At 47.5% G+C, this 24,919-nt stretch overlaps 1 protein-coding gene across 1 annotated transcript in view; it reads left to right on the top strand.

The window, feature by feature from the left end:
- Positions 1–24,919, top strand: part of LOC141160886 (protein mono-ADP-ribosyltransferase PARP15-like) — a 148,726-nt gene that overhangs the window by 81,342 nt on the left and 42,465 nt on the right. The window contains exon 7 of the mRNA XM_073645689.1: positions 1,515–1,635. Coding sequence (XP_073501790.1) covers positions 1,515–1,635 — 121 coding nt within the window. The remainder of the gene's footprint in view (positions 1–1,514; positions 1,636–24,919) is intronic.

Here is a 24,919-nt window from a genome sequence, read left to right as displayed (position 1 = left end):
AAATGGTCTATGTAATGGAACTCACCTTATGGCTACTGAACTCCATTCCCACATAATTCAAGCAACAGTGATCACTGGATCTGCAAAAGGAGAGGAAGTGTTCATTCCATGCATTGATTTATGTCCTTCACACACCGGTCTTCCATTTAGGCTTCGACGTCGACAGTTTCCAGTAAAACCAGCGTTTGCCATGACAATAAACAAGTCACAAGGTCAAACTCTACAACGTGTTGGCATATATTTACCTGAGCCCGTTTTTGGACATGGACAACTGTATGTTGCATTTTCAAGAGTTAAAATGAGATCCAATGTCAAGGTGCAAGTTTTGGATACCCATTTACAAGGAAAGTTGCTTACAGATAGTCCAAAAGTATTCACCAAAAATGCTGTGTACAAAAATATTTTAGGTTGATATTGTTAAGAAATATATTCTAAAGTCGTACTTCTTTTGTCCGATGATTTATTGTAAAATATTGTTACATATTCAAGGAATAGTTTATATATTTTGATTATCTGTTTAATAATTTTGTTCAGTTGTATTAAGTTCTATAACCAATAATAGTTAATAAAGTATTATTTTCTGTATTCATTGTATTATTGTTAAATCTTCATAGCGACATCTGCAGCATGTGCTACTAAAGTGAATGCAGATTTGTGCCTCTCCACGCACTTAGTCCCGGCGTGGAAAGCAGCGAATCTACAGACAGCAGCTAATCACAGCAGTATCTGAGAGCGCGTGCTGCGCCTCACATCCTGCGAGGAGCTGCTGAAAACAGGACAGACAGCGCTGGAGCAGAGAAAAGGAAACAAGGTGAGGATTAGGGTTTAGTTTTTGAAATGTGCTGTAGAGATGGGGAAATGAGAAGGTCATACCAAACCAGGATAAGCAGGCCATACAAGCTAAGATGAGGAAGGCGTACAATCCAAAATAAGTCAGCCATACAAACCAGGATTAGAGGAATGACGCAGCCATACAAGCCACATTGACAGACCGCGCTGTGGATGCTGGATGTGACACGATGGGGGATAACCCCGCCCACAGCCCGTCATTCACTGTGGTGCGCGGAACAGCAGACCCCTGGCTGCAGCCACAAATAGTCGTGATGTAAACGGAAGCAAGATCCGGCTGCAGGCGGGAGAATTACGTGCTGGCTGTGCGTCGTCAGCGATGTTGTCACAAGCAAGATTAACAACATAACATAATGACCAAGTTCATTAGGGGCACCGAGGGGATACATTGTGAAGTTAATTAAAAGTAGTGCACAACCCATTTAAACACTGCTTTGCTGATTAGTGGCGCCCGGTCAGCCGCATGCATATTCTAGAATACCCGATGCATTAGAATCGGGCCACCATCTAGTACCTATATATCCATATATGTGGTATGGAGGGGTTGATCTTAGTGACAAATTCCCTTTAATAATGTTATGCACTAAATATAATGTTGAGAAAGAAGTCACTGTATTGGAATTATTGGAATCTGTGTATAATCATAGTTTGTGCCCTACATTCAGAAAAATTACCCTCACTTCTCGGCTTTTGGAAAAATGATTGAATTAATCAAAGGAGACATCACTCATCAGGCGACGGACTGTGTCGTGAACTTGGCAAATGCATCACTGAATCAATCTTCTGGTAAGTAAAAAAATATATATACCGTATTTTTCGGACTATAAGACACACTTTTCCTCCAAAATTTTGGAGGAAAATGGGGGGTGCATCTTATAGTCTGAATGTTGGGGAGGGGGTATATTTATATACTGGGGGGTAGCGGTAGCGGCAGAGGAGCGGGGCACAATAGGCAGCAGCCGCCTGCTGCAACCTACACTGTCCTCCCTGCTAAAGAAAAATAATATTCACTGCTCCCATGCCCATGGGCGTGGAGAGGGGTGAAAATTCATGCCCTTTAATAGCGGGCACACGCGATCGCCCGGTAGCAGCAGGAGCCGCGCTGCAGCTCCGCTGTGTGCCGGCTATTAAGGAACATGAAGTCACTGCTCCCCGCGCACACAGTTCCGGCGTGAGGATCAGTGACTTCCGGCAGCTAATCTCTCCTTGTGAGCCGCTCATGGTAGTGACGCCATGCGCGGCTCACATGGCGAGATGTATATGTATGTATATAAAAAGATACATATGAATGTTTTTCTCAATATCTGACATGAAATCTGAATAAACCTTTCCCATTTTAGGTCAATTAGGATTACCATAATGTTTAATATTTGCCAAATGCCAGAATAATGAGACAGAGAGAATGTTTTAAGGCATTTTTATTACTTACTGCAAAGTCAAAAGTTTACATACATTTCATTAGTATTTGGTACCATTGCCCTTAATCTGAATGACTTGGGCCAAATGTTTGGGTTATCCTTCCACAAGCTTCTCACAATAGTTGGTCTGAATTTGGGCCCATTCCTCCTGACAAAACTGGAGTAACTGATCCAGGTTTGTAGGTCGCCTTGCTCGCTCCTGCCTTTTCAGCTTTGCCCATAAATTTTCAATAGGATTGAGATCAGGGCTTTGTGATGGCCACTCCAAAACATTGACTTTGTTATCCTTAAGCCACTTTGCTACCATTTTGGCAGTATGCTTCAGGTCATTGTCCATTTGGAAGACCAATTTCCGCCCAAGTTTTAACTTCCTGACTGATGTCTTGAGATGTTGCTTCAGTATTGCCACATAATTTTCTTTTCTCATCATACCATCTATTTTGTGAAGTGCACCAGTCCCTCCTGCAGCAAAACAACCTCACCACATGATGCTGCAACCCGCGTGTTTCACAGTTGGCATGGTGTTCTTAGGCTTCCAAGCTTCTCCCTTTTTCCTCCAAACATAACAATGGTCATTCTGCTCAAAAAGTTAAATTTTAGTTTCATCAGACCACAGGACATGTCTCCAAAAATTGAAGTATATGTTCCTGTGTGCATTTGCAAATATTAATCTGCCTTTTTTATGCTTCTTTTGGAGTAATGGCTTCTTCCTGTCAGAGTGGCCTTACAGCCCATGTTGATACAGTACTCGTTTCACTGTGGCTATTGACACAATCTTACCAGCTTCTACCATCGTCTTCACAGGGCCTTTTGCTTTTGTCCTTGGGTTGATATGCACATGTCGAACCAAAGCACGTTCATCTCTGGGATACAGAACCCGTCTCCTTCCTGAGCGGTATGATGGCTGGACACTCCCATCTTGTTTGTACTTGCATATAATTGTTTGTACAGATGAACGAGGCTCCTTCAGGTATCTTGAAATTGTACCCAAGGATGAGCCAGACTTGTGCAAATGCACAATTCTCTTCCTGATATCTTGGCTGATTTCTTTAGACTTTCCCATGAAGCTACACAAATAAGCAGTGTTTTCAGGTGTGCATTAAAATACATCCACAGGTGTATCTCTAATTAACTCAGATGTTGCAAGAAAAGAAGCTTCCAAACACATGACAGTGTGCAGTCCAGAACTGTTTAAAGGCATAGTAATCTTAGTGTATGTAAACTTTTGACTTTGCAGTAAGTAATAAAAATGCCTTAAAACATTCTCTCTCTCTCTCTCTCTCTCTCTCTCTCTCTCTCATTATTCTGGCATTTGTCAAATATTAAAAATTATGGTAATCCTAACTGACCTAAAACGGGAAAGGTTTATTCTGATTTCATGTCAGATATTGATAAAAACATGTTTATGTGTCTTTTTATATACAGTAGTGTATGTAAACTTCTGGTTGCAACTGTAGCAGAGTACAGGGCAGAAAATAAAGTCTGATATTGCTTGTGACGCGCCCCTGGGCCTGTGTCGCGCTGCGTTGCGCACGCGGGAGCTTACCCAGAGCCGGATCTGTTGAGGGTTGTAGTCTCGTGGCGGTGACCCGGTCCGTGCCCAGGGAGTCAAACTGAGCGGCGATGTATCAGCGGTAGATGTTGGACGACTACGCCACCCGTTGAGTACAGCTAAGGAGCTGCTGCTGCAGGGCAGACCGCTGAGGCCGGTGGTAGGATTGTGCAGCGTGATAGTATAACCCCCAACGGGAGGGGTATGGCCTCAGGGCAGCCGACGTGGATGATGGGGGTAGCAGGAACCACTCGGAGACGGTACGGTGTAGTTCAGGGTCTTTACTGGTGACAAAGATAGACCCTCCCGGAGTACTGGCTAGCGATTGGGGCCTGGTCAGTCCTTGAGCAGATGGGATATCCCCTGGCCAGGCAGAGTTGTAGGCCTCCCAAACTAACTGTACTCTTCTGGCTACCTTGCTAGAGGCGGGTATAAGTAGCCCACGTCCCTCAGTGTACCGTGTGGTGCTCACCCGTATGGCCGGTGACTCGGGGCCGTCGGGTTTCTTGGCCAGAGGACCTGGAATCCCCTGCCTGACGGATTCTGCTGCTGGGTAGGAGTTAGTCCCCACAGCCTCGGACTCCGGGTCCGGTAAGAAATCTTCTCAGTCAGGGCGAGCTCTGCAGCTGCCAGCCCCTGAGTCCTTGTAACACTGCTCCCACAGAGCTCCTGATGTTCTGTTCCTATCTTTGCTTCTTTTCTCTGTCTCTACTTCTTCTCTACTCACTAACCCTGCCTCAGCCCTAGGTTTATATAGGGGAAGTCCTTCCCCTCCCAGGACTGGGCAGGAGGTGTGGCATGCATAGGATCCCTGACCAAGAGACCTCCCACCTGCTCTCAGACGTAATATCTCTATCACTGTGGCAACCAGACCCCTGGGGTGTCACATTCCCCCCTAGTGAAATTTAGTACTCCGGGACTAAACATATTTTTAGAAAAACATAACAAGGTATAAACAAAAACAGTACAATAAAGAAAGACATTAGGATGGTCACGGCATGTCCGCAACCGGGTGCAGTCTTTGAAGAAAACAAAGGTGTCCATTTCACCAAAACAGGGAGACGTAACCAGGTAGGGGTCTGTCCTGCCCCGAGTCCTTAACAGTCTTTTAGTCCATCCTGGGTTACGCTCCAACTAATTGTACAAGGATTCCCAGTAAATCCACCAAGGACTCCTAAAAATAACTAGAAACACATAATTATTTACAAGTAACAGACAGGTGACCACAAATAAAACAATTTAAACACTTCAAATCCTCCAACGTGCGGGTAACTGGCCTCTAGTGGCCCTAGTGGACCTACGGAGCTGACTGTCTGGCCCTGAACTACAGGGTGTAGGAGCTGTCAAGGGTAAACTGGGCAGCTGTTTACGGGCTCTTTGGCTCACTAGGGATATGGCAGGCTCACTGCAAGCAGAGGGTTGATCCTCCTGATCTGCTGGTGTGGGGTCTTCTGCCTCCTGGACCGGCTGTTCTTCCAGCTCTACCTGTTGCTCCGTAGGTGCTTGGGATGCTGGTTGGAGGAAGGTGAGTACGGGTACCACAACTGCACCATTGACTTGAGTCCAAGACCGAGGGAAGTCTCCGAGCACAGTACTAACCATATCTTCCCTTTCCTCTACGGGTCGATGGTCTTCTTGTTCCTCTTCAGGGTTCCGTAGCTGTTCGGGACACTTCTTCAGGTGATCCCGGGATACAATGGCTGTGGTCTCCCCTCCGTCTTTACTGATGGTACAGACCTTCGGGTTCTCGTGGCTTGAGGGCAGTACGGTGTACGGGTCCTTCTCCCACTGGTCGTCCAACTTGTGGAGCCGTCTTTTCCTCTTCAAGACCTGCTCTCCGGGCACCAGGGGAACAGCGGGAGCATACTGGTTGTAAGTTTTCTCTTGTCTTTCCCTAGCCTGACAGAGACTTCGCTCCACGCTCTCCTGTACTTTCCGGTACTGCTGCTGCCTCTCTGTGTCCCAGTCTGCTTCTGGTGAAGTGTCCTCGGGTGTCAGGACTCCCATTTCCAGGTCAACAGGTAACTTACCAGGTCTCGCCCTCATTAGGTAAGCCGGGGTACAGTTGGTGGAACCTACCGGGATGTGGTTGTATAGGTCCACCAGATCGGGCAGCTTCTCAGGCCACAGACTGCGTTCTTCCAGGGGCAACGTTTTCAGAAGATCCATTACCACCTGGTTCATTTTCTCACAAAGTCCATTAGTTTGCGGATGATAGGGTGTCGTCCTTATCTTCCGGCAGCCATACAGATTGCAGAATTCCTGGAAGACCTCCGCTTCAAAGGCAGGTCCCTGGTCCGTCAGCACTTGGTCCGGGTACCCGTGTGGACGGCAGAAGTGCTGCTGGAAGGCTCTAGCTGCTGTTTGAGCCGTTAAGTCCTTGATGGGGACGACAACCAAGAACCGGGAGTAATGATCCACGATGGTTAACGCGTAGACGTAGCCACTTCTGCTTGGGGTCAGTTTTACATGATCCAAGGCTACCAGTTCCAACGGCTGCCGGGTGACGATGGACTGCAGGGGAGTCTTCTGGCTGGCACGGTCCTTCCTTCTTAGGTTGCACGGGCCACAGTCTCTGCACCACCTCTCGATAGTTCCCCTCATGCCTACCCAGTGGAACCGCCCGCGCAGCAGGAACTCCAACTTCTTCCATCCAAAGTGTCCAGCCCCGTCGTGGTATGCCTCCATCACCATGGCTGCGTCTCTTCGTGGCACCACTACTTGCCAGATTAGTTCATGCGTCCGGGAGTTAACCATTCTGCGGCACAACTTCCCCTTGTAAAGGAACAGTCGACTCTTCTCAGCCCACAGTTGTTTGGCTTCCTCCGGAGCGTCTGGGTCAAGGCGAGCCTCTGGCCGAGTCAGCATCTCCTTCACCAGTCGGACGGCAGGGTCACTGTCTTGCGTTTCCTCCCAGTTGTAGTGAGGCAAGGGGTTAAACGTAGCGGCTTGCTTACTCCTTACCCCATGGGAATACTGGATAGTCCCATGACGGTGGAACGCGGGGAGTTCGACTTCTTCCAGTCCCTCTGGATCTTCTCCTACGTCCGGTAGGTTTGGCATCCTGGACAGGGCGTCCGCGTTGGTATTGGAGCGTCCTGCCCGGTATTTGATTGTGAACTCGTAGTTGGGCAGACGGGCCATCCATCTCTGCTCTAGGGCACCGAGTCTTGCCGTGTCCAGGTGTGTCAACGGGTTGTTATCCGTGTACACGACGAACCGGGAAGAAGCGAGGTAGTGCTTAAAGCGTTCGGTGACTGCCCACACCACTGCCAGGAACTCTAGCTTAAATGAGCTGTAATTCTCAGGGTTTCTTTCGGTGGGTCGCAGTTTTCGGCTGGCGTAAGCAATTACTCGCTCTTTCCCCTGCTGGATCTGGGACAGCACGGCTCCTAGCCCGATGTTACTTGCGTCGGTGTAGAGGATAAAGGGCTGGCTGTAATCCGGGTACGCCAGGATTTCATCCCCCGTGAGGGCCATCTTCAGCTGGCGGAAGGACTCTTCTTCCAACTTCTCCCATCTGAAGGGCGGCTTCTGGTTCTTGGCCTTCCGGGACTGGCCTATCAGGAGGTCCTGCATAGGAGCTGCCTTTTTGGTGAAACCGGGGATGAACCTGCGGTAGTAGCCTACCAACCCGAGGAACTGCCGCACTTCCTTTACACTGGAGGGACTTGGCCATTCCTTAATTGCGGTGATCTTATCAGGGTCGGGAGCCACTCCGTCAGCGCTCACCACGTGTCCCAGGTACTGCACCTTTGGTTTCAGAACACCAGACAATGTGAACTGAGGTCTAAGATGGCAGACATACAAGAAACAGAGGCATGTTCACACTAGCAAAAAAGAAGCAAGACAAAAATATATCTCATACCCTACCATAATTATATATAAATGTAAAGCAAAATTGCATAATAAATATAGGGTACTTAGTGAACTATTTTTGATCAAAAAAAGTATACAAGCCGTCCCACCAGCGGCAAGGTGACCCTAAATTGGGACGGTACCTATACTGCCTATATTAAAAACCTTACTGTATATCAAAGTTGAAGTAATGCATATAAAAGGGTAGACAAATAGGACCGGGTCCCAACTCCAGACCACCTAGGCCCGTGGTAAGCTACATATATACCAATCAGCTCAACAAAGGGCATGCCACACCCTTAAATTGCACAGAATGCAAACAAGTCAAAAAACCAGACAATGTGAACTGAGGTCTAAGATGGCAGACATACAAGAAACAGAGGCATGTTCACACTAGCAAAAAAGAAGCAAGACAAAAATATATCTCATACCCTACCATAATTATATATAAATGTAAAGCAAAATTGCATAATAAATATAGGGTACTTAGTGAACTATTTTTGATCAAAAAAAGTATACAAGCCGTCCCACCAGCGGCAAGGTGACCCTAAATTGGGACGGTACCTATACTGCCTATATTAAAAACCTTACTGTATATCAAAGTTGAAGTAATGCATATAAAAGGGTAGACAAATAGGACCGGGTCCCAACTCCAGACCACCTAGGCCCGTGGTAAGCTACATATATACCAATCAGCTCAACAAAGGGCATGCCACACCCTTAAATTGCACAGAATGCAAACAAGTCAAAAAACCAGACAATGTGAACTGAGGTCTAAGATGGCAGACATACAAGAAACAGAGGCATGTTCACACTAGCAAAAAAGAAGCAAGACAAAAATATATCTCATACCCTACCATAATTATATATAAATGTAAAGCAAAATTGCATAATAAATATAGGGTACTTAGTGAACTATTTTTGATCAAAAAAAGTATACAAGCCGTCCCACCAGCGGCAAGGTGACCCTAAATTGGGACGGTACCTATACTGCCTATATTAAAAACCTTACTGTATATCAAAGTTGAAGTAATGCATATAAAAGGGTAGACAAATAGGACCGGGTCCCAACTCCAGACCACCTAGGCCCGTGGTAAGCTACATATATACCAATCAGCTCAACAAAGGGCATGCCACACCCTTAAATTGCACAGAATGCAAACAAGTCAAAAAACCAGACAATGTGAACTGAGGTCTAAGATGGCAGACATACAAGAAACAGAGGCATGTTCACACTAGCAAAAAAGAAGCAAGACAAAAATATATCTCATACCCTACCATAATTATATATAAATGTAAAGCAAAATTGCATAATAAATATAGGGTACTTAGTGAACTATTTTTGATCAAAAAAAGTATACAAGCCGTCCCACCAGCGGCAAGGTGACCCTAAATTGGGACGGTACCTATACTGCCTATATTAAAAACCTTACTGTATATCAAAGTTGAAGTAATGCATATAAAAGGGTAGACAAATAGGACCGGGTCCCAACTCCAGACCACCTAGGCCCGTGGTAAGCTACATATATACCAATCAGCTCAACAAAGGGCATGCCACACCCTTAAATTGCACAGAATGCAAACAAGTCAAAAAACCAGACAATGTGAACTGAGGTCTAAGATGGCAGACATACAAGAAACAGAGGCATGTTCACACTAGCAAAAAAGAAGCAAGACAAAAATATATCTCATACCCTACCATAATTATATATAAATGTAAAGCAAAATTGCATAATAAATATAGGGTACTTAGTGAACTATTTTTGATCAAAAAAAGTATACAAGCCGTCCCACCAGCGGCAAGGTGACCCTAAATTGGGACGGTACCTATACTGCCTATATTAAAAACCTTACTGTATATCAAAGTTGAAGTAATGCATATAAAAGGGTAGACAAATAGGACCGGGTCCCAACTCCAGACCACCTAGGCCCGTGGTAAGCTACATATATACCAATCAGCTCAACAAAGGGCATGCCACACCCTTAAATTGCACAGAATGCAAACAAGTCAAAAAACCAGACAATGTGAACTGAGGTCTAAGATGGCAGACATACAAGAAACAGAGGCATGTTCACACTAGCAAAAAAGAAGCAAGACAAAAATATATCTCATACCCTACCATAATTATATATAAATGTAAAGCAAAATTGCATAATAAATATAGGGTACTTAGTGAACTATTTTTGATCAAAAAAAGTATACAAGCCGTCCCACCAGCGGCAAGGTGACCCTAAATTGGGACGGTACCTATACTGCCTATATTAAAAACCTTACTGTATATCAAAGTTGAAGTAATGCATATAAAAGGGTAGACAAATAGGACCGGGTCCCAACTCCAGACCACCTAGGCCCGTGGTAAGCTACATATATACCAATCAGCTCAACAAAGGGCATGCCACACCCTTAAATTGCACAGAATGCAAACAAGTCAAAAAACCAGACAATGTGAACTGAGGTCTAAGATGGCAGACATACAAGAAACAGAGGCATGTTCACACTAGCAAAAAAGAAGCAAGACAAAAATATATCTCATACCCTACCATAATTATATATAAATGTAAAGCAAAATTGCATAATAAATATAGGGTACTTAGTGAACTATTTTTGATCAAAAAAAGTATACAAGCCGTCCCACCAGCGGCAAGGTGACCCTAAATTGGGACGGTACCTATACTGCCTATATTAAAAACCTTACTGTATATCAAAGTTGAAGTAATGCATATAAAAGGGTAGACAAATAGGACCGGGTCCCAACTCCAGACCACCTAGGCCCGTGGTAAGCTACATATATACCAATCAGCTCAACAAAGGGCATGCCACACCCTTAAATTGCACAGAATGCAAACAAGTCAAAAAACCAGACAATGTGAACTGAGGTCTAAGATGGCAGACATACAAGAAACAGAGGCATGTTCACACTAGCAAAAAAGAAGCAAGACAAAAATATATCTCATACCCTACCATAATTATATATAAATGTAAAGCAAAATTGCATAATAAATATAGGGTACTTAGTGAACTATTTTTGATCAAAAAAAGTATACAAGCCGTCCCGTGCGGTGATCTTATCAGGGTCGGGAGCCACTCCGTCAGCGCTCACCACGTGTCCCAGGTACTGCACCTTTGGTTTCAGGAGGTGACACTTGGAGGGTTTCACCTTTAGGCCGTAGCTTGCCAGAGCTTCGAACACTTCCGCCAGGTGTTTCAGGTGGTCCTCATAAGTCTTAGAATATACGATGACATCGTCCAGGTACAACAGGACCGTCTCGAAGTTTCTGTGGCCCAGACAGCACTCCATTAATCGTTGGAAGGTTCCCGGTGCGTTGCAGAGTCCGAACGGCATACAGGTAAACTCGCTAAGTCCCATCGGGGTGGTGAATGCGGTCTTCTCCCGGTCCGCCTCTGCTACAGGAACCTGCCAGTACCCACTAGTGAGATCCAAGGTAGAGAAGAAGTTAGCAGATCTTAAAGCAGCCAAAGACTCCTCTATCCTTGGTAAGGGGTACGCATCCTTGTGTGTGATACGGTTGATTTTCCGGTAATCTACACACATCCTCATGGTGTTGTCTTTCTTTTTGACTAAGACTAGTGGAGCTGCCCAGGGGCTACAGCTATCCCTGATCACCCCAGCCTCCTTCATGTCTCTAAGCATCCCCTTGGCGTGTTGGTAGTGTGCAGGGGGTACGGGTCGATACCTCTCTTTTATGGGAGGATGGTCTCCCGTGGGGATGTGGTGTTCTACCCCCTTGACTCGCCCGAAGTCTAACGGGTGTTTACTAAACACTCTCTCGTACTCTTGAACCACCCGATAGACTCCCTGTTTCTGGTGTGAGGGAGTGGAGTCAGTACCCAAATGTAGTTGCTGACACCAGTCCTCCATTGTTTTCTTAGAGCCGTTACCTTCCTCCGGGTGAGATGGAGGCAAGGGTTCCACAGATTGTATAGCATTTTGGTTAATGGTATATAATTTGGCTAGCGTGGCATACCGGGGCAGGTACACTTCCCTCTTCCCGATATTGATTATGCGAACGGGCACCCTCCCATGGCGTACATTAACCACCCCCCGTGCTGTCAAGATGGTGGGCCTACTGTCTGAGTAAACTGGTTCTACCATTGCCTGGTAATCTCTACCTCTCAGACCAATAGCTGCCCGGCACCAAATCATCATTTCACTTTTTGGGGGCATGGCAATAGGGAAAGGGTCACACATTCTCACGCTACCAATCTCACCGCCGGAGAGTTCCACCTGTTGCCGTCGCATCAGTGCCCGGATCTCTTTTTGGAGCACTCGCTGCTCGCCGGAGCTGGCGTTCTTGGCAACCTGCTGTAAAAGGAAAATCACCTCTGCAAGACAATTTTCAATTACATTAGTTCCTAGAGTTATCTTTGGGTGACTCTCGTGTTTGTCAATGTCTACAATGATCAGTCCCTGTGCTGCCAGTTCGTCTCTACCGATTTTAATGGTCACCTCTTTAAATCCAATCTGTGGCACGGGCTGACCATTGCTGGCGATGATACTCAAGTCGTCGTCAGGGTAGCGGGTGATATCCGAGTCATTCCAGTACTGCTTGAAGAGCACGTACGGGATGGTGGTGACCTGTGACCCGGTGTCCAGTAGGGCACTCATAGGAATGCCATCCAGTACCACGGGTAAGACTGGACGTCCTCCCACATATTTGTCGCGCCAGTTCGATGGGCCTGGTGATCTTTTTCCTGGGGGTTGGCCCTCTACCCCAGGTTGTGCCAGTTTAAAGGACAGTACCTTGCCATATGTCCGGGTTGATTGCAGCGGCGGCAGATGGGTCGTCCGTCCTCGTTGTATCGGTCGCTGGGTCTTCCTCTGGCCGGTGGGGTCCTCCTTGGTCGACGCCACGGGATGTCCTCCGGTCCGGATGCCAGCTGGATCTTCCCTGGAGTGGAAACCTGTAAAGACTGCACAGTTCGGGTTAGCGCAGCAACGCTTTTAGCTAGCTCTTGGACCTGATGGTGCAGGTCTGGAGCCGGGTCATTGTTCAAAGCCTGCGCATCAGCTCCCACAGGCCCTGCCGACAAGGGTGCCGCCTCCTGGTGGTAAGTGGTAGTGGGGCGTCTGTGGGTCACAACGCCACCTGGTGCCGGTTCTCGGAGCACCCGGATGGCTCTGTCCTTGAACTGTGCAAATCCCAGATGAGGGTCCTGTAAGGCCATTGCCCGCAACTGGGTTCGGTGGGCATTACAATATAAACCCTCTATAAATTGTTCAGTCAACAGCCTGTCCTCGTCTCCCACGCCGTCAGGGTCGGTCTGCTTAATGGCTCTCAGGGCCTCTTGTAGGTTCAGGGCATAGTCCCTTATACTCTCGTGTGCTCGCTGCTTGCACCCGTAGAATCTAAGCTTGATCTCGGCTGAGGTGCGGGTATCAAAGGTGTCCCTCAGCCGGGTTAGTATCCCTGCGACAGTCCTCCCCCCAGGTGGCCAGGACTTTACCTCCCTTCGGGCTGCCCCAGTTAATTGGGCCACCAGGATGCTCACTTTTTGCTCTTCTGTAAGGGGGTACACCTGGAAGAGGCTATCCAGCTTTTCTCTAAAGTCATGCAGGGTATGTGACTCCCCTGAGTACTGGGGTAGCCAGGCCGCTCCCGGGATATAGGGCATGGTGAAAGGCATGACTGCAGCAGCGGTGGCGCTGGCGGGGGTTGAGGCAGTGAAGCTCTCCTCCGTATCCGACATCCTCCTCCCCCCTAGTGGACCGTGGCCTACCTTGCGATGATCCTCTTCCGTAGGCCGCGGCTCCGCAGTAGATCGTCAGGGTTGAGGACCTTCCGTCGCGCTCCTGTGACGTCGGCGTCTGCTGGGCTCCTTCCAGGACCTTACGCGACGTCCGGACGTGAGGCGGGGCTTCAGTTCTCGCGCGCTTTCGGAGTCCACGCCCCTCTTCTTCCCGCGCGACGTCTTCAAGATGGCGTCCAACGGCAGGAAAACTCCACGGAAGGCGGGAAGAAGGCTGAAAATGGCGCCGGATGGCGGGAATCTTCACCGATGGCGGGAAGAAGGCTGAAGATGGCGCCGGATGGCGGGAATCTTCACCACAGGTAAGTTTGAACAGTCTTTTTCAGGCACGCAGTACCCGGTGGTTGCGGGCACGATATCCTGCCGACTACGCCAAAAGTTGACGCGCCCCTGGGCCTGTGTCGCGCTGCGTTGCGCACGCGGTAGCTTACCCGGAGCCGGATCTGTTGAGGGTTGTAGTCTCGTGGCGGTGACCCGGTCCGTGCCCAGGGAGTCAAACTGAGCGGCGATGTATCAGCGGTAGATGTTGGACGACTACGCCACCCGTTGAGTACAGCTAAGGAGCTGCTGCTGCAGGGCAGACCGCTGAGGCCGGTGGTAGGATTGTGCAGCGTGATAGTATAACCCCCAACGGGAGGGGTATGGCCTCAGGGCAGCCGACGTGGATGATGGGGGTAGCAGGAACCACTCGGAGACGGTACGGTGTAGTTCAGGGTCTTTACTGGTGACAAAGATAGACCCTCCCGGAGTACTGGCTAGCGATTGGGGCCTGGTCAGTCCTTGAGCAGATGGGATCTCCCCTGGCCAGGCGGAGTTGTAGGCCTCCCAAACTAACTGTACTCTTCTGGCTACCTTGCTAGAGGCGGGTATAAGTAGCCCACGTCCCTCAGTGTACCGTGTGGTGCTCACCCGTATGGCCGGTGACTCGGGGTCGTCGGGTTTCTTGGCCAGAGGACCTGGAATCCCCTGCCTGACGGATTCTGCTGCTGGGTAGGAGTTAGTCCCCACAGCCTCGGACTCCGGGTCCGGTAAGAAATCTTCTCAGTCAGGGCGAGCTCTGCAGCTGCCAGCCCCTGACTCCTTGTAACACTGCTCCCACAGAGCTCCTGATGTACTGTTCCTATCTTTGCTTCTTTTCTCTGTCTCTACTTCTTCTCTACTCACTAACCCTGCCTCAGCCCTAGGTTTATATAGGGGAAGTCCTTCCCCTCCCAGGACTGGGCAGGAGGTGTGGCATGCATAGGATCCCTGACCAAGACACCTCCCACCTGCTCTCAGACGTAATATCTCTATCACTGTGGCAACCAGACCCCTGGGGTGTCACACTTGTCTTTGATAAATTGGTATAGACATGATGTATTTTGTAGACCTTGAAGGGAATCTGTCAGCAGGACTTCACACACCAAGCTATATGCACATGTAGTGCTTTCAAAAGTAGGTCCAGCAATACCTTTACATGACCAGTTTGTTCCTCCATTACTGAGAAATCAGCGTTTGAATTGATAGGCAAATGGATATTTGTAGATCTGAAGCCTCTGTCACACCAGCTCTATTCCCCACCAGGTGCAGCCCGCTCCTACTTGATTGACGGCTCCTTTGCCTGAAGTCACACAGCATAGACGCCGTCGGTCACGGAGGAAGAGGTGGCGCCAAATAGATCTGGAGTGACAGATGCTTCAAAACTGCAAATAACTTTTCAACCTCTTTTGTATATTTATTAATTCAAACACTGATTTCTCAGTAACAGAGGAATGGACTGGCCATATAAATTGTCTTGGAAAGAGCTACATATATATATATATATATATATATATATATATATGTATATATATGTGTGTGTGTGTATATATATATATATATATACACACATATACTGTATAATTAGTTTTGAATGTGAAATTCTGCTGATAGATTCCCTTTAAGGCAAGGTTGGACACAGACAGAAGTGGACATCTGTGCAAGAACAATATATGGGCCCTTTGCAGCCCAATAGCTCATCATAATGCACTATTCCACCTGCTTTAGCTCTAGAGGGACCCTGTGTGGCAGCCCCGATTGCACCAATGGTATGTCCGCCCCTGCTTTAAGGTGCAAAAACACTTTAGATAACGGTAAGCTGACGGTTATCTCTCCTGACTTCCCCATACACATGAACGTTTGGCTCAGCCAAGAGCAGAGTAAGACACTGCCACACAGCTCTGTCCATGGTTTATCTGCCTGCCCTGCAGAACAAAAGGATCGAGCATATGAATTCATACTGCCTGATCCTTATTGTTTTTGTCACGATCGGGGATGAATCAAGATGCCCTCATACATGTTAGGTGGTCAGCCAATGCCCACCAATGGGTTCGGCTGAATTTCACCTTGACAGCTAGGGAGATATAATTTTAATTAGGGGCCAGACTGTGATGCTAAAAAGAAAATAACAAGAACATAAATCTGGTTGAGTCTAGTTTAGCAAAAATCCTCTTTGTGGTTGTACAATTCTTTGTGTAAGGCTATGTTCACACATTGCATTTTTTCAGCATTTTTTTTTCTGCAGCAAAACCTGATCTCTTGCCAGGAAGGTTTGTTCAGGATTTTTCTTGTTTTTCTCCTTGTTTTTGCTGTGTTTTTTGGTGCGTTTATGCTGCGTTTTGCAGGATCCCAAAGTTCAGCTTTGTTTCCACCACAGAAGCACGAGCACAGGTCACCAATGCAAGACATGCAAGACATATGTGAAACCATATTAACCAGAATTACAAGTGTAACAGTGAGGGAGGTGAATTGTTTAGGAATAGCTTAACTAAGACACTGGCAATGCATTGAGTTTGTAGGACACTATTTATTTTTACATTATGGTCTGCCATTGAATTGCTCAGGAATTGTTCAATTTCACACCTCCATGGGCCACAGATATTGTTCAATCTCACACCTGTCTCAGCCAATGTTTAGGTGTACACATCACTAATTTAATTAAACTGTACTATCCAAACTACCATCTCAGGTGACCAAGACGATGGTAAAATCACAAAAATAAATGCGTTCAACATACTGCTCAACTTGCTTTTTTTCATGAAAAACGCAGCAAAACCTTATAGCTATGTTCACACTAGGCGTTTTTCACCACTCATTACTTCCAATGGTTGAAAAACGCTGAAAGAAGTGACATGCTCTATTCTGCAAAAAACCAAGCAGAGCACAAAATACTGATCACATAAAAACCAAGATGTGCGCATGAGATTTCTGGAATCTCATAGACTTTGCTGGTACTGTAAAACGCAGCAGAAAAAAACGCAGCAAAAACGCAATGTATGAACATAGCCTAAGGGTACGTTCACATGACAGTATTTTTGATTCAAGTGCTGGCCGTGAAAACAATTGACATCACACGGACAGCGCTAGGTCCAATGTTATTCAGTTGGGCTGTTCAAAGCTTTTTTATTTTTCATGGACCAAATCTGCGCAAGATAACAAATGCAGCATTCACTACTTTCTTCAATATGTCGGATGAGACTTGCCTATTTAAGTCTATGGGTGCGCAGAAAGGAAAAAAAGAATCAGATGGATCAATCGTGTAGCTTCTGATTTTTACAGATAAGTTGTAATTATTAACATGGAAATCTGCTTTTGGTCTTGTAAATGTTAACTGCTGACACAAATATAATATAATAATATATGATATAATGATTGGATACTGACCACCATACAGATGAAAATTGTCCATTTTTTTTCTCCCGACAATTATTTTTTCATACGCTTGTGTGAACCCAGCGTCAGGAAGGAAAAAAAAAGAGACAATGCCAGATTCAAAAGAGCGGCATTTATGCCAAGAATTAAATATTTATAGCAAGTGATTGTTCCTTTAATAATTGTATAAATATACACTGTGTGCAGAATTATTAGGCAAGTTGTATTTTAGAGGATTATTTTTATTATTGATCAACAATAGAGATGAGCGTTGTTCTACTCGAACTGTTCGCCAATCTCAAATTCGAGCTGTTTTGGGCGGTGTTCGAGCCGGTCGGCGAACACGAACAATTTGAGAAAAATTCGGCTGTTCGAGGTTATGTTCGATAACTGTTCGTGCACCAAAATCATAACTGGATTTTTTCTCAGTAATGATGAAAATTAATGTTAATACGCAGTTTGAGTGTACAGCGGGGTGGGGGGAGGGGCAGGGGATGGATCTCTGCAGGAACAATGAAGATCTCCATTTTTTTTTCTCTTTCCCGCATTTGCAGTGGGGAGGTGCAATCTGTCAGCCTATCAGCAGCGCACACACGGAGCGAAGTGCTTTTTTTCACACAAGCAAGGGCATGTGTGATTGGCAGTGTATGTCACATGTCCTTGCCCTATAAGACCAAGCCATTTTCCCCGTCGCCACCATTTTCTCACTGCTGCAGCTGCGTGTTAGACGGCACCGCTGTTGCTGTGTGCGCTATACCTTGTTAATTTCAAGCCAATTTTCGCACAAATCTACAGATAGCTTGGGAGTAGGGAATAGTTGTGATTGCAGTCCTTTTAAGGACTAGGTTACAGCATTTCCTACGACTTTTATCAGGCAGGTCTGTGCTCTTAAATAGATAGATTGTGGGAGTAAAGACTAATTGTAATTGGAGTCCTTTTCAGGACTAGGTTACATCAGTTCCTATCAGTTTTTGCCAGGCAGGTCTGTGCCAGTGCTGTGCAAGTTTTTTTCACAGCATTTGGCTGAATCTAGCAAAGCTAATCCTTTTTGGCCTATTGCAGAGTGTGTTAGTCAGTGGAGTAGCCTATCTGTGTTGCAAGATATACCACCTGTGTATAGAATACCAATTTTTTTACTGCACCTAGTGAAGTAAAATCTTTTGGGCATAGCATCATTCTATTAGTCCTTCTATACTGACCTCCATCAGGTTGCAAACTGAATATAATTTTTTTCTGCATCTAGCTCTGAAAAAATATTTGGGCTTCTAGCAGTGTGTGGGACTTGGTCTATTAATCCATCTATACTGACCTCCATCAGGTTGCAAATTAAAAATATTTTTTTTCTTCATTTAGCTCTGAAAAAATATTTGGGCTTCTAGCAGTGTGTGGGACTTGTTCTATTAGTCCTTCTATACTGACCTCCAGCAGGTTGCAAATTGAATATAATTTTTTTCTGCATCTAGCTCTGAAAAAATATTTGGGCTTCTAGCGGTGTGTGGGACTTGGTCTATTAGTCCATCTATACTGACCTCCATCAGGTTGCAAATTAAAAATAATTTTTTTCTTCATTTATCTCTGAAAAAATATTTGGGCTTCTAGCAGTGTGTGGGACTTGGTCTATTAGTCCATCTATACTGACCTCCATCAGGTTGCAAATTAAAAATAATTTTTTTCTTCATTTATCTCTGAAAAAATATTTGGGCTTCTAGCAGCGTGTGGGACTTGTTCTATTAGTCCATCTATACTGACCTCCATCAGGTTGCAAATTAAAAATAATTTTTTTCTGCATCTAGCTCTGAAAAAATATTTGGGCTTCTAGCAGTGTGTGGGACTTGGTCTATTAGTCCATCTATACTGACCTCCATCAGGTTGCAAATTGAATAAAAAAAATTTCTGCATCTAGCTCTGAAAAAATATTTGGGCTTCTAGCGGTGTGTGGGACTTGGTCTATTAGTCCATCTATACTGACCTCCATCAGGTTGCAAATTAAAAATAATTTTTTTCTGCATCTAACCCAGCCAATAGTTTTGGCCTAATACCACAGTTTGGCCACTCAGCTCTGCTCGGTTACCATCCATTGTTTTTTTGTGCAAACAACTCCAGAGTTGTGAATTAGTTAACCACCAAAATGAGTGGAAAAAGGCCTGCTGCTGGTGGAAAGGGGAATAGGCGTGTTGGGAAGGGGAAAAAAGGTTGTGTCCGTGGGGTAGGTGCAGAAGAAAGACCATCTTCCAGCCAAACTAAAATGTCTACTTCTTTTAGCGGACAATGTGATAAGATCCCTTTCTTACGGCCACGCCAATCGACAAATTCCAGATGAGGCACAAAAACAGCAGGTGCTTCAACGGATATCAAGTGCTCCTTTAAGTGGGCTCTCCTCCACATCAACTTCAACATCACAAATACTCCAGTCCTCAAAGGTGTCACCCAAATCGCACTTGCTTCCTCACAGCTCCCAAATCTCCAGCTGCCCGTCTGAGTATGAGGTAGAACAGATGGTTGAGTCTGCAGAGCTGTTTACTCATACTATAGCCTGGGAATCAGAGGTCGACTCCAGCGCTTCTGTGAATCCAGACGAGGAAATGATCTGCACTGATGCCCAGAATCTTTATGAGTCGGATCCAGGACCAGACGCAGAAGGTTCTGACCATAATGTAGACCCTCATTCCCAAACTGTAACTCCTGTTGGTGGAGACAATGAGGAAGACGATGATAAGACTCAAATACCTGATTGGAGCGACAACTTTAGTTTTTTGTCAGGGCAGGAACAGGTTGGCTCTGAGGACGACGGGTGTGATAACGCACAGGGTGATGATGATGAGGTCGGAGATCCCACTTACTGTCAACCCACAGTCAGCCAAGAGATGAGGTCAGCAGAGGAGGTGGAGGAAGATGCTAGTGACGACGAGGTCAGGTTGCGCCTTCCTGGACAGAGACGTAGTACTGGAAGCACGTCAACAACTGCATCCTCAAACACAACTCTGCCTCTCACCACAAGTCGTGGTGGCTCTTCAGGTCGCATGGGTGCTAAGCCTTGCATAGCCTGGGCATTTTTTCAGATCGATAAAGATGACCCAACTCGTGTTATCTGTAACATTTGTCAGCAAAAGCTAAGTAGAGGCCAAAAAATACATAGTTTGAGTACTTCATGCATGAACCGGCACATGGACACGAAGCATAAGTTGCAGTGGGAAGCTCAGTGTGCTACAATGCGGTCTAGCCGGCCGGGCCAACCACCGTCTGCCATATCTTGTGCATCCGCGGCCTCTTCATCCTCTGTGACTGGGGGGACAGCAGTCACACCTGTTTTGGGGCGCAGACCTGCCACCTCTTTACCCGCAACAGCCAGCGTGATTGGCAGGTCATCATTTTCTTTGGAGGTGGTAACACCAGCTGGTCTTGAGCGCTGTCCGACATCGATAGCACCACCTTTGGATCAAGGCAACCTAACATGTCCGCCTGCATCTTCCTCACAGACCGGCAGTTTGCCGGGGACACCCTTATCAACCCCGTCTAAGCACAATAGCCAGCCCTCGGTCCCTCAGATGTGGACAAGTAAAAGACCATTTCCTCCTAGCCATGAGAAAGCTAAGAGGTTGAATTTCACCATCTGCAAGCTCTTGGCTACAGAAATGCTGCCTTTCCGCCTGGTGGACACAGAGGATTTTCGAGACCTTATGTCCGTCGCAGTGCCCCAGTACCAGATGCCCAGTCGGCACTACTTCTCAAAGAAAGGTGTGCCTGCGCTCCACCAGCATGTCGCACACAACATCACCGCTTCTTTGAGAAACTCTGTGTGTGACAGGGTGCATTTCACCACAGACACTTGGACGAGTAGGCATGGACAGGGGCGTTACATGTCGCTGACTGGGCACTGGGTAACTATGGTGACAGCAGGACAAGGGGCTGCTGTCCAAGTCTTGCCGTCCCCACGAGTTGTGCGTCAATCCTCTTTATGTCATTTTTCCTCCACTGCTTCTGCCTCCTCAACCTCCTCTCGGTCTTCCACCTGCACCCAAAGCCTGTCTGGTCATGCCACAAGCTTTCTAACTGCGCAGAAGGGATCCTGCAAACCTCCTTACTATGCTGGCAGTAGGGCTCAACGTCATCAGGCGGTTTTTACATTGAAATGTCTGGGAAATGTGAGTCACACAGCTGAGGAGTTGTGGTCAGCTCTGGAGAACCAATTTCATGAATGGTTGTCTCCACTGGACCTGAAACCAGGGAAGGCCGTGTGCGACAATGCTGCAAACCTGGGTGCGGCCCTTCGCCGGGGCAATGTCACACACGTGCCTTGTATGGCTCACGTGTTGAACCTGGTTGTCCAGCAATTTTTAGCCCACTATCCCAGACTAGATGGCCTTCTGCAGAGGGCACGGTCGCTGTGTGCTCACTTCCGCCGTTCGCATCCCGCAGCTCAGCGACTTACATCTCTACAGAAGTCGTTGGGCCTGCCACTTCACCGGCTAAAATGCGATGTGCCTACCCGGTGGAATTCAACTCTGCACATGTTGCAGCGACTGTGGCAGCACCGACAAGCCCTGGTGCAATACGTTCTGACGTATAGCCTGGGCCAACGAGATTCAGAGGTGGGGCAAATCACGCTGGAGGAGTGGTCTCAGATCAGGGACCTATGCACCCTTCTGCACAGTTTTGAAATGGCGACGAAGATGTTTAGTGCCGACGATGCCATTATCAGCATGACTATTCCGGTGATTTACATGCTGGAGCACATGTTAAACAGAATTCGGAGTCAGGTGGTGGCACAAGAGGAGGTGGAGGAAGTAGAGGAGGAGGAGTTGTATGCGGAAGGGCTAACATCTGCAAGGTCCAGACGGTCGGCAGCACCAGGGCGGCAGGCATGTGAGGGTGGGGGAGATGATTTTACCAGGGCGCATGGTAGCAGCCAAACTAGTGAGGAAGGTGCAGGAGCCCAGGAAGAAGTGGAGGACGAACTGATGGAAGACTCATCAGATGAGGGAGACCTTGATCACATTTCTGTTGTGCGAGGTTGGGGGGAGAGGACAGAGGAAGGAAGCATGATTGTTACCTCGCCACCAACACAACAGGGACTTGGTGCTCCTGGATGCGCAACACACATGAGTGCCTTCTTGCTGCACTACCTGCAACATGACCCTCGAATTGTGAGAATTAGAAATAATCCTGACTACTGGGTTGCCACACTGTTAGATCCCCGGTACAAAAGTAAATTTGCAGAAATTATTCCTGCCATAGAAAGGGATGCACGCATGCAGGAGTATCAGCAGAGACTGTTGCAGAATCTTACATGTGCTTTTCCACAAAATACCAGTGGTGCACGTAGTGAATCTCACAGTTCCAACTTGCCAACCGTGGTCTGTATGGAATTGTTCAATAAAGGGCCCAAAATTAAGATAACATAGATGGGAGAGGTCTCTATGAATAGGAATTCCTAAGTATTTGATACCCTGTGAGGGCCAGGCAAAGGGAAAGTTGGACTGGATGGAATCCTATATGGATTTAGGGAGGGAGACTTCGCTGCATTGATTTTAAAATTTTACCATGTAACAAAGTGATCTATTTCAGCCATAACAGCAGGGATGGATATATGTGATTGAGTGATATATACTAGGACATCATCAGCAAATAGAGAGCACTTGTACTCGGTGCCTCCCACCTCAATCCACCTAATATTGGGGTTATGGCGAATTGATGAGAGCAGGTGCTCCGTCACTAGGATGTATAAGAGAGGGGACAGAGGACATCCCTGCCTTGTCCCATTGGTGATTGTGAAAGGTGATGAAAATGTTCTGACGCACCCCCTGGGCCTTGGGACACCCGGAGCCGGACCCTTTTTGGTGGATGCTGGTGGTTGTAGTCTTCGTGGCGGCGATCCGGTTCCGTGGCTCAGGGCGGTCAAACCAGTGGCGGAACTATTTATGTGGTTTTGATGTTTAAATGTCCGACTACGCCACCCGTGGATTGCGGTCAGAGTGAACCGCCGCTACAGGGCAGACCGCTAAGGCTGGTGTTGTGGGTGCAGCAGAGCGTAGCATAACTCCCCACGGGAGGAGTATAGCCTCAGGGCAGTGTATGCGGAGGATGGGGGTGATGGTGCAGGGCAGCAGCAGTAACGACACGGAGTCAGTGATGCAGTTCAGGGCCTTTACTCACAGTTCTTATTATCCAGACCACGTCTGCAGGTAACGGCTGCCCACGTCGTACTGTGCTCACCAGGTGAGGGGCTCAGACAACTCCCAGATAACTTTGGAGCGCTTCACAGGACCCCCTTTGTGTGTCCTTTGTCTGGCCTTTCTTACCAACACTTCTGTCCGGCTGCCTCGGGCCTCCTCTTGGTAAACTTGGCGCCAGTTTCCCTGACCCTATGTGGTGCCTTCCTAGCGGGTGGAGCAAGGGGCTGCGCCACATAAAATGTCAGAGCCTCCGGTTTCTAGCTGAGGGTCGTTTCCTGCCTCCACTAGTTCGGGGACCGGTCTCCCCCTTTGGCCTGACCCCTCCACGCAGGTGGATTCGGGCGTGCGGTGGCGACTCGCCCGTCCGCACCCCTGGGATCCCTTCATTCCTCGTTCCTGGAGCCTTCTCCGCTCCTCTTCCTTCCTTCTCCCTCTTGCAGGCCTGGGCCTCTGTTACTAGGCCCGCCTCCGGAGCAGAGCTCATGCAGAGCCCCTGCTCCCTGCCACTTCTGCTCAGACTTCTCTGCACTGAACTAAGATGGTGCCCACCTTTTATACTCCCTTCTCAATGCACCCAGGAACTGCTTCCTCCCTGCTCCTGCACTGCAGGGTTCCCCTTCCTCAGTGTTCCCTCCCCCCACTCCAGCCAGGGACAGGGACTGTCGTGCCCATCTCAGGGGCATATTGGTCGCCCTGCCCCACGGCAATGTGGTGTAATGCATGCAGGTGTCGGGTCCTGATCCACACTCCATCCTTATCTGAGAGTGAGATATCACACCTCTGGGTGAGGTGCAATACGTCTGTAGCAACCGAGCCCTCGGTGCTACAGTTCCATTTATCTTCAGCCTAGGTGACGTATTGTGATACAGGGCCGTGATTTTGGCTATAAAAGGGTCCCCTACCCCAAGCTTTTTAAGAGAATCATATATGGCGTGCCAGGAGACTCTATGGAATGCTTTCTCAGCATCCAACGAGAGTATCTACTTACAAATTTTTAACTGCATCTAGCCCAGGAAATACTTTGTGCCTAGTAGCAGTGTCTGCTAGTCAGCGGATTATCCCGGCTGTTAAGCAAGCTACACCACCTGTAGTTTGGACACTTAATTTTTTCAAAGGAAATGCTTCGGGACCACGGGATACTTAGTGAAGAGCATCAGGAGGCACCCCAAGGCATAGGGGCTGGGACTGGCACTAGGATGCCTTGCGGTGGACAGCCGAGCTCGATCCTTATAAAAGCTTTTTAACTGCAGCAGCTTTAGTGGACGCTACTGGAGCTGGAATTACGCGGCTGCTGGCATGAGACTTGCCCTCCAATAGATCCTTGTAAATGGATTTAAAGTGTATTCATTCAAATTAGAGGGACAATTTAAATTAAAAAGCTTAGAGCTGCCTCCACCACAGGGGGGCTCTCTCGACCCACCAGCGGACAGGCACCAGTATTGGGAGAGGGGGGCTGGCCGTCAGGGTTCACCGCGGCTCTGGCACAAACCCGGCGACACGGAGGTGGCACGGGCAGGAGCGGACTGGCCGTCTCGGCTTCTCACTTTTTGGATTTTAGAAGGGCATGACATGCCTATATCTTTGTCTCCCCCTCCTTTTACTCCTCCACCTCTTTTCTTTTCGCATGACT

This window comes from Phyllobates terribilis, unplaced genomic scaffold, assembly GCF_046119375.1.
Source record: "Phyllobates terribilis strain yellow unplaced genomic scaffold, ASM4611937v1 Scaffold_9__5_contigs__length_417890890, whole genome shotgun sequence".
In the NCBI taxonomy this organism is placed as follows: domain Eukaryota; kingdom Metazoa; phylum Chordata; class Amphibia; order Anura; family Dendrobatidae; genus Phyllobates; species Phyllobates terribilis.
The sequence above is the reverse complement of the archived record's forward strand: the minus strand, read 5'-3'. Positions and strand labels throughout refer to the sequence as shown.